General features: G+C 41.4%; 2 protein-coding genes across 4 annotated transcripts; one reads left to right on the forward strand and one right to left on the reverse strand.

The window, feature by feature from the left end:
• Positions 1-557: 557 nt before the first annotated feature.
• Positions 558-3,535, forward strand: bag2 (BCL2 associated athanogene 2). Its single transcript, XM_079279770.1, has 3 exons — positions 558-814; positions 1,126-1,235; positions 2,006-3,535. The coding sequence occupies exons 1-3, from the start codon at positions 561-563 to the stop codon at positions 2,398-2,400; spliced, it is 759 nt and encodes a 252-aa protein (XP_079135896.1). The 5' UTR covers positions 558-560; the 3' UTR covers positions 2,401-3,535.
• Positions 2,943-8,629, reverse strand: rab23 (RAB23, member RAS oncogene family). Of its 3 annotated transcripts, none has more exons than XM_079279773.1 (8): positions 8,315-8,629; positions 6,557-6,583; positions 6,096-6,287; positions 5,924-6,009; positions 5,596-5,752; positions 5,413-5,495; positions 5,229-5,321; positions 2,943-5,129 (listed from the first exon to the last, which is right to left on the reverse strand). In XM_079279773.1, exons 3-8 carry the CDS (start codon positions 6,248-6,250, stop codon positions 4,996-4,998), a joined length of 708 nt encoding a protein of 235 aa, XP_079135899.1. In that variant the 5' UTR covers positions 6,251-6,287; positions 6,557-6,583; positions 8,315-8,629; the 3' UTR covers positions 2,943-4,995. The 3 variants fall into 3 exon arrangements, with proteins under 3 accessions (XP_079135899.1, XP_079135897.1, XP_079135898.1); XM_079279771.1 differs by having other exon boundaries at positions 6,096-6,327; XM_079279772.1 differs by lacking the exon at positions 6,557-6,583 and having other exon boundaries at positions 6,096-6,327.
• Between the last annotated feature and the right edge of the window lie 847 nt (positions 8,630-9,476).

A 9,476-nucleotide genomic window follows, 5' to 3' on the forward strand; every position in this document is an offset into this window, starting at 1 on the left:
AGCCTACAGCAAGTTGTGCATACATGGCAGATCGATGTGGGTTTATTTAAAGTATACATAAAATACAATATTTTATAATGTTCTAGTCACTGATGGAAATCAATATTGCATAAATGTTTCATGAGTCGATCAATGTGCTGAGAATATTAAGACCCCACACACACACAGAGTACACTGCACAGCAGACTTCTTCATCTGGTCATTACTATCAGTATATTACTTGCCAGGTGCCTTTAACCTGACATCTGTTTTTGTTCTTGTATTAGCCAGCTGCGTTAAAAATTAACCAGTTAAAACAGTCCACCAATATCCCTAAAATGCTAGTACCCATTGAGTGGAAAACCTCACATACAGATATTTCCTAAATATAGAAATAGCAAAACAGTTATATTTACACATCAGAAACTGTGACTGAAATTACAGCTTAATCTAAGTATGTATGGGGACCCGCTAGAGCTTTTTCAGCGACCTGTAGTGGTCCGCGGACCTGCAGTTGGGAAACACTGTCCAGGGCTGCTCGAGAATCTTCTGTTAGGACAGAGGGAAGGAAGTTGCAGCCCATGTTAGGAGATGTTCCCCCTGGACCGCTACTGCGAGTCAGCTGGACAGCGCACAGTGTCGATCGCACACAAGGATTCCTCTCCGGGACGGATCATCATCACAATAACAAAAAATCAAAATCATTCACGATCATGGCTCATGCTAAGATACAGGCGAAAATGAACGAGGCTACGTACAGCAAGTTCAGCAGGACGCTGTCCATGGCAGATCGCTCCGGACAACTCCTGGAAAGTTTGGATCAGCTGGAAATGAGGTACAGTTAAGTAACAGGCCGTGCCATGTGCGTTGAACACCGCGCACGCGAGGGCTTGAGGCATTATAGTTGGTATGTTGTATATTTTATAATTAACGCAAAATAGAAATGTAATTTCAAGCAGAGGGGAAACAAAGCGGATGCAGCCAATCGCGTCGGATTAACATGCAAAAAATGAAATAAATGGGTGCAGTTTAACTCTGGTAATGTATTACTGTGGATTGTCAGTGATACTCAGATGCTCGCTTGTGTCCCAGAGAAAGGGATGTGGTTTCAGTGGTCACGCTTTGTAATCGCTCTTTGTCTGTCAGGGTGGAGACTTTACGCGAAACAGCTTCGGCCATGGAGGTGGAGAGGGAGTTCATCCTGGAAATGATTCAGTCCTTACAGAACGGACAGGAACTGCGAAACATCAGTGCTGGTGAGAGAAAAGAAACCATCACAGAGTCCTGGTACACCTTGTTTGACTGTTTGTACCCAATAGTGTTTTTAACCCATTTAATTTTTTGCAGCTGCTCTGATTTCACTGTAACATTGTGATCCATTGAGGTGATGCTTTGTAGTTGGGTGGTGTGGTTCAAGAAACCTCAGAGGATTCCAGGAGGAAACATGATAGTTTTTTCACCACACCCAGGAGAAGAGAGGTCATTAGTTTGTTTTCCTCCCATAAGTGATGTCATATGTACACAAAGGGTTACTACATTCAAATTATCATACAGTATTTCCTCATTTCCCATATTAAGTGTATCCACCTTACACGATACATTAGCCACCATGTATACCGGTAGCTATAGTGCACTGTACATAAAGGGTGTTGGGCATTACATGAACACTGTGTAATCTGGTTCTTCTGCCAGAATGACCACCCCTTTAACTTTATTATTTCCACCTGCTGAACAAAATAATCAACAATAAAATACGAAAGTCTTGGTTTGTCACCACAATATAATCTAATTCACCTTTCTGACAGTTTAAAAAAAAATTAATTTCTTAACAGGCACCATCCTGTTGGATTAGATTGCATCAAATTTGAGCTGCATTGCATTAGTATAATCACATTCACATGCGGTAGTGTGTTTACACTCATGCATGGTGGACGAGGAGAGGCAAGGATTTAAAACCAGGCGATGCTCTATTATTGTGTCCACCACTTTATAGCCAGTGTATTTTGCTCTTTTTGTTGTTTTTAAGGGGAGAGAGAAGAGTTGTCTTTAACAGCAGACCGTCTAATGGGCCGGACGCTGTGCGTGGAGATCTCCATCGGCACCATCAGGAACGCCCTGCAGGAGGAGGCGTTGCGCAATGCCACATCTGTAATCGATGAGATAGTGAAGAAGTTGCTGGACGACATGGACGGCGGGCGGCAGCAGCTGCTGGCCGTGCACGCTGCCTGTGTGACCGAGGCCCCGCCCGTCCCCATCGACCAGAAGTTCCAGGCCATCGTGATCGGCTGCGCTCTGGAGGACCAGAAGAAGATCAAGCGCAGGCTGGAGACGTTGCTGAGGAACGTTGACAATGCTAAGAAGAACATCAAGATTATGGATCACCAAAAACTGGAGGACCCAAAAACCAATGGCTGTCAATAAGACTCGTCACCAAAACATGAAATGTGTCATAAAGCCACTAACCTCAACCAGAACTGCCCTCATCATGGACTAACTTTCATAAGATTACACGTAGCAGCGACATCTTTGTGTGAAGGCAACACTAATCACGCTGTGGATTTTAGTTCCTGTTTGCACAAAGCAGTGTTCATGTCAGTTTACGTGTCAAAACTTTGATTAAAAAAAAACCCACACAATGTCGATGAAGCAGATTACTCAGGTTGAGTCTATAGACAGAGCCCTGTTGGCATCACATATGTCTTTAAACAGAGATCACAGCAATCTTTTACTGAATGAAGTTACAGACAAAAGGACGATAGTAACATAGTGCTGTAGCCCCATGCTTGTCAGCTTCAAAGATCTTGGTAAGTATTAACTCAAGGTCTACTTACGAGCTTTTCTAGGAGCTTGTCAACAACATCCATTGGCTTTTAACTCTGAATGAATACAGCGAAGCATTTTCTTTTGGTCAACAGATTGTATTGGCAGAGGAATACTGTCGTTTGAAATTACACACTGGATGCTCAAGAAAAAAAGTAAAGTTTTATTTATGTCAGATTACCATCAACTTCCCCCCCAAACATAACATCAGAAGCACATTTGTGTGGCACACTCAACGTAGTGATACCTGTTTAAAATCCAACAATGAGGGTTGTTTTTGTCAGTCTGAAAGGACTCATACGTTGGTCTTATTTAAATGTGTGAAATTGCTGAGTGAAAAAGTAGAGTAACAGTAAGACACAACGATCATTACAACACCCGAGTGACAGCACATAGGTATGGTTAGTCTTCACGATTAGATGCCATCTTCATGATAACGTGTGCTAAATCCATTCAGGCAAAAAAAAGGCAAATTAAACACAATGTTGCAAATTAGAGGAGCGTGGGAAATAATTACATGTATTTACAGATTTACTGTGCAGGCAATTTGAAAACAAACAGCAAGAGTGGGGATCAAAAAGCTTACTGGTGGTGGGTGGGGGGGGGGGAAAACGTAAACGAGGACAAGGCATTGCGGCCACGGTTGAACGTTGACTGATGTGGGGGGGGGGGGGGGGGGGAGGCTTGCATGCATTACAGTTATGCCACAATGTCGTTTCTTCAACACAGCACTGTTTACAGACAACCAAATGAAAAAGCTTGAAATGTGCGATCTTAGTACCAATGGTATAACTGGAACATACTTCAAGCACCTGTTGGGATTTTCACAATAAAATTCATTTGAATCTGGGAGAAGTTTCTAACGAGAGATCGGAGATAAATTACAAAAACGTGCATAAACACGTATCCCCAGATGTCCTACATATTGTAATTGCATGTAGAATACCTAGAATTGTAACTATTCATAAGGAAACGTCAAATCTTTCACTGTGCTCCGTAAACTGGCGTCTCTTCAGATTTGTAAAAAGGCTTGATGCAGTATACTGTGTTGAGAACTAAGCCTTCGTCTGGGAGATCTTTCAGAGTACTTTCATGAGTTTTCTTGCATAATCAGGCACACAAGCTCAAGGCTCCACACCGCAGGAACAGACACTGTGGATATGAATGATGTGTGCAAAATAGAAACCGATTCGAGACTACAGGAGCCCAACCGAGACATAAAAACAAAGTTTAGTGTTTAGAATGTTAGAAATATCGTGAAAATCTTCATCCCGATACATAGATACTGAAACGTATTTACTCCAAGGGTTACCAATGAGTTCCTCCAAGCTGTACCGGAGTTAAAGAAAAGCACGGTGAATACATCAAAGGTCAACAACTGCAATCAAAAACATAGTGCTGTAACTGATGCAGCCTTCAATTCATGTTTTACACCACAAAGCCCAAAACCTTTGTGGAAGTCTTAGAATCTGATTCATTTGAAGTGTAAGCAGACATATAGAGGACTATTTTGTGTCAATAATTATTGATATTTGGTTATACAGGAAAAAAGCACAGTCCGTTAATTTCATGTTACATCCACATCACTGCAGTGTTAATATTTAACTACAGCCCAGAAAGAAGAAATTTGGCACGATGTCACTCGACACTGTTTCCATTCGTACAAAAATACTTCTGCACAGAGAATTAGCTGTGGATTCGATCGCGTTTTGTCCACAATGAACAGTTTGAACCACGTTATGCTGACAGAAAAAAAATATGGTGCACAATTAGCCGTGTATCTCCTACAATACGTGCAAACATATTGCACGGTTCAAATGGCATGTGCCCAGAGAGCAAGAGTGCAACCTTTGCTGTTACATATTCCAATGAGAGGATTGTATGTCATATCTAACACATACATGTACTGCAGCTGCAGCTGTTTTGCTGTTACCGTACTTAAGGCAACCACAGGGACGGGTTTTGTGCGCGGATCATTAATGGAGATCCAAGGCTGAATCGAAGGAAACTCAACCGTCAATGTGAGGAAACGACTCAGGACACAGATTAAACATCAGGTTATTAAAGTAGTAGAGAGGAGTGTTTCCCCGGCTGTTTGGGCCTTTCTAAATGTGGCTACCTCCACAAAAATGCAACAATGACCCATTTAGTCTTAGAAACAATGGCCAGTCACTAAAACTAAATGATGTGTTTCATCTACAGTAGGCTGCAGCTTCCAAAATGATTTTTACTCTTCTTGGTTCTTTGTTTGTTGGGTCTCAAAGTGATGATTTCTCTGCCGTTGCTGGAGCTCTGGTTGCAAACATTACTACTTGTGGTATTAAAAACACCTTGGGGGAACACAATTTATGAGTAACATCACTGTAGCGAAGTAATACAACTTAAACTGTAGCATAAAAAAAAAGAAAATGATTTAGAGGACTCCTCACCTATTTTATTGCTTGTTGTATGCAGCACCTCGGTCTCTTCTGCCATTTGCTGTTTGAGTCGCTGGAGATACTTCTCAGCTAAGTACTTAAAAACTACAAAAGAGAACAGAGATGTAATACTCGTGTTACCCAGAGTGAGACGGCTTCACCTGCTTATTAGACTCGTTAACTCTCAGTGACCTACCCTCGTTGACATTGAGGTCCTCTTTTACTGAAGCTCGGTAAAATCTCAGCTTGAGCCTTTTAGCCAAAGCTTCGGCCTCCTCGCTGCAAGTAAAGACAATACACAGTTATTACCATTTGTCCTGAACACTCACTTGCTTTACTGCTCAAGTAGGATTATTAGAATAAAGCAGCTACTGCTTACTTTTTTATAACGGTCTCTTCCAGGAGGTCAATTTTGTTCTGCACTAGAACTGTGGGAATATCTCCGATCTCGGCCTCCAACTTCTCCCTCCAGCTGTCGATGGCCTGAAACGACTCCCTGTCCGTGGTGGAGAAGGCTAGCACACACGCTTGGGCACCTGGAATGCAACAAGACAACACACCAACCGTTCATGTTTTTAAGCGTTTGTTTCTTTCAGCTGAAAGATAGCGGTGCTATGTGCGCCAGAGCATGTGCTTTGGTTGAATGCCGTGCTCGGTCAGTGGCCCGAGGCAGCAGTGTTGTGTTTGTCACGGTGGTGGGGTCTTACCACGGTAGTAGGCCTTAGTAATAGCGTCAAACTCCTCCTGCCCGGCGGTGTCCCACAGCATTAGTCGGACCTCTTCGTCATTCACGCTAAAACAAAGAGCGGGCAGTGAGGGTCGGTACACACTGTTGGCAATATCTGAAAGAGGAACGTAAACCTCGGAGAAGTTGCTTACATGATCTGCCTTTCCAGGAAGTCCACTCCGATGGTCTTCTTGTAGTCCTTGGTGAAGACGCCCTTGCAGTACCGTTGGATCATACTGGACTTGCCAACAGCCCCGTTGCCGACCACGACCACCTTGATGGCCACTTCCATGTCCTCCTCCAACATGGTGGTGACGTGTGGCTGCTGTACTCACTTCCACTGCCTGGGTAGTTTCAGTGATGTGACACAAACACATAAACCAACTGAAAGTGTAAAATAAACCAAACATTAATGTACGGCACATGTTTAGATGCTGGAAGTCAAACACACTCTTGTCTGGTTTACATTTGAAGTTTTGTGTCAGTGACAGGAAGCAGATGTGCTCATCTTTGAGTGTAACGGTTAGTCATGTAGCTGATTTACTGAAACTGATGGTTAAATTTGGTTTATAATCAGAAACGTCCCGCACTCTGTTTGTAAAAAAATACTTACTGAAAAGCTTTAATTTTCAATCAGACCCTATAATTAAACAAAAACAAAAAACAAAGAGTTCAGACACAGAAAACACTCAAAGATGTGACTTTGGCCACAATGAATGTTGAGCTTGTATTACAGTGTGAGCTCTCTTTTCTCCATGAACTAACATGACTTCTACAAGTTATAAGAGAAACAGTTACAATCACACTCCGTCCTTTCATCTCGACGCTTCAGCTTTAACTAGACACCAAACTGAACCAAGTCAACAGCAAACTGATTCAGATTAAATTGGTTAGATAAAGGTGGTAACTAAGTAATCAACTTTTATTAGGAAACATATTAGCAGACAAATCAGTCGGATGAGTCAATAACATGAAACCTAAGCTATTTCTTGCCCAAAATGTAGAAGATACATTTACATTACAAGTTAACTGTTTTTTAAAAATGTATCGATGTTTTTCAATTATTCTTTTTGTATACATTATGACAAAATCTCAAATAACCAGAGCTCAGCAAATGCTTCTTATGTTTGGTCAACAGTCAAAACTCTGAAAGCATAAACACAACGATATGATTGGAGAGGTAGTTCCCTCTAGTGAAGGGCTTTACATACACGATGACTGGACTCATCCTTTAAACTCTTAACTGTTGTAAATGTGACTAGTTATGCGTCTGCAGCGACTGTGCGACGTGTTTACCCTTCCATTAGCGCCGAGAGCAGCAGACTCCACATAGCAACTGGGTCTTCCACAGTTATGTGTGTGTGTGTGTGTGTGTCTGTAGCTGCTGAGTGCGATGCTAAACACAGTATTGTGGGAAAGCTGTTCCCGGTGGATACTAGCAGCCTACTGTGTGACAGCCTGTCTGGATTTGAGTCACAATATGTATTGCAGTCAAGAGCCAACCACATTGTTCATCAACTTTGAGCTGTATGACGCAGCAGTTGTTTTAATATGCAGGGCTGGAAATAAAAACGGCCTGCTCTTCACAAAAGGTTTGATGTCTACTTGTTAATGAGTTAACAGCTAAATTTCACCTGGAAGTCTCTTCAATTGATCTGATTTATGTTTAGTGAGGACTCAAGACCATTTCTATAAGGTTGAAAAAAATCTGATTTCTCACACAATAAATTGTAAAATACCTGAGAGTGCCAGCTGTCCATTACCATCAACTCCAGTATAATAAACATCAATCAAACATTTAAACAAGTGGTTTTCCATACCTGCACAGAGAACTATTCTCTTTAGTGCGTGTCTTCTGGTTATCATATTCATACCTGAGACTATTACCCCTTTCATACTACATGTCTTAAAGACATGACAGAGTATCTGAAACACACTTAGCATGGCAGCAGAGTATCCTATGCATTAAACTACACATATAAATGACCTCTGTTAAGTATGTAGAAGGTAATACACCTCCCCTCTGGAACAGTGAGTCATCTTCACAGACACTAAACTCGGGCCTAAAGGCGGGGGCACCGTTAAAGCCATAGAGAGGATACAATTACTGTAGTGCCATTAAGATGTAACTACTCCTTTCTGTTGAGGGTTACTGCTGCTGCAGGTGGTGTTTACAAAGTCTGTGAGGAGAGTTAAGTCTTCAGTCAACTTTTAATTCTGCTTCATTCCCTCAAATCAGAATCCCTTGGTCGTGATATGACTTGTTGAATAGCTGACAGGAGAGTCTCCAGGTACCAAGCAGCTGCTCGTTAAAGCCTTAAAGCTGAGTGCTGGTGAGTAAGGATGTGAAGCAGAGTAGACAATCGCTTACCTTTAGAACCACTTTCCAACTCATCCGGTGTCCGCCAACATTAGATGAGCTAACCAGACACTTAACCCGCAATCACATATCTCCAGCCTTCCTCCGCTCTTCTCTGTGGTATGTGCTAAGGTTACCTAGCTTAGGTTAGCCACTAAAAGAGAAAATAACCGTCTGCTTATCTATCTTATATCTATCTTATGACTACAGAGACGTGACGTTTAATCAACGTGTACAACTAAATACAATCCGTGACATTTACGGGAAGACAACGCATTGCTATCTATCTATTCGCGAGCCTTCGTTCCAGCTAACTGCGTGCGCAATGAGAGCAGCTAACCAGGCTAACCAGGCTAGCTGGCTAATGTTTGTTGCTAAGCAGCAGTGTCAAGAGTTTCTTCTTCTACTACTTCTTGATGCTTTTTACCGCATGAAAAACAACGAAATATAGCATTACCGCCACCAACTGGTACAAAGTGTGGTTACACCTCTAAACACTGAATGTAAACATGTATAAATAGTATCAATACTGATGCATTAATGCGTAAAACATTGCATTTTGATATCCTAGATGAAGCTAATGTAGTTTTAAGTAATTTATATACTGTTAAGTATCTAAATCAAGCTCATCATGGTTTTTAATCAAACATCTTCATATGAAATATTGATTTCTAATATTTATTGTCGAGTAGAAATTACAGTAATTCCCTCTGAAATGCATGAAGTAGTATAGCAATTACAAAGTATAGTATTAAGTATAAAAATAAAGTACTTGCACTTGAGTAAACGTACATAACGTTATACTGAATATGTGCTCGTAGCTTCACACTCAACTGCAGGACAACCGAGATAATAGTTTTCCAAAGTTTCCATTAACTATTATAATTGATTGCAGAGAGCGTCTGGATAAATAAAGACAGGGTACTAAACCTTCCAATTCACTGAAGTAATATAATAATGTATGCTGGAAAAACAATCTGTCTATGTATGTGTTGTGGGTGCGTTTGTTATGTTGTACAAATGCTCCCGAAAGCTGTTGCACCCAGGTCGAGTCATGAAAATAATGCGATGTTTGTTTCAAACATTTTTACTACACGACTAGTTCACGATGATAGAACATTGTGAAGTTTTTGTCTTTTCTTAACTTTTTATAGAAGTCCTCATTGACCGGGGT

This window comes from Melanostigma gelatinosum (assembly GCF_949748355.1).
Source record: "Melanostigma gelatinosum genome assembly, chromosome: 12".
Taxonomy (NCBI): Eukaryota; Metazoa; Chordata; class Actinopteri; order Perciformes; family Zoarcidae; genus Melanostigma; species Melanostigma gelatinosum.

Excerpts from the sequence above, each read along its gene's own strand:
- rab23 (XM_079279772.1), bottom strand. The coding sequence starts at position 6,250 with ATGTTGGAGGAGGACATGGAAGTGGCCATCAAGGTGGTCGTGGTCGGC. Across the intron at positions 6,010-6,095 it reads TTCCTGGAAAGGCAGATCAT|CGTGAATGACGAAGAGGTCC; the intron begins GTAAGCAACTTC and ends TCTTTGTTTTAG. Across the intron at positions 5,496-5,595 it reads GAAGAGACCGTTATAAAAAA|CGAGGAGGCCGAAGCTTTGG; the intron begins GTAAGCAGTAGC and ends CTTTACTTGCAG.
- bag2 (XM_079279770.1), top strand. The coding sequence starts at position 561 with ATGTTAGGAGATGTTCCCCCTGGACCGCTACTGCGAGTCAGCTGGACA. Across the intron at positions 815-1,125 it reads TTGGATCAGCTGGAAATGAG|GGTGGAGACTTTACGCGAAA; the intron begins GTACAGTTAAGT and ends TTTGTCTGTCAG. Across the intron at positions 1,236-2,005 it reads ACTGCGAAACATCAGTGCTG|GGGAGAGAGAAGAGTTGTCT; the intron begins GTGAGAGAAAAG and ends GTTGTTTTTAAG.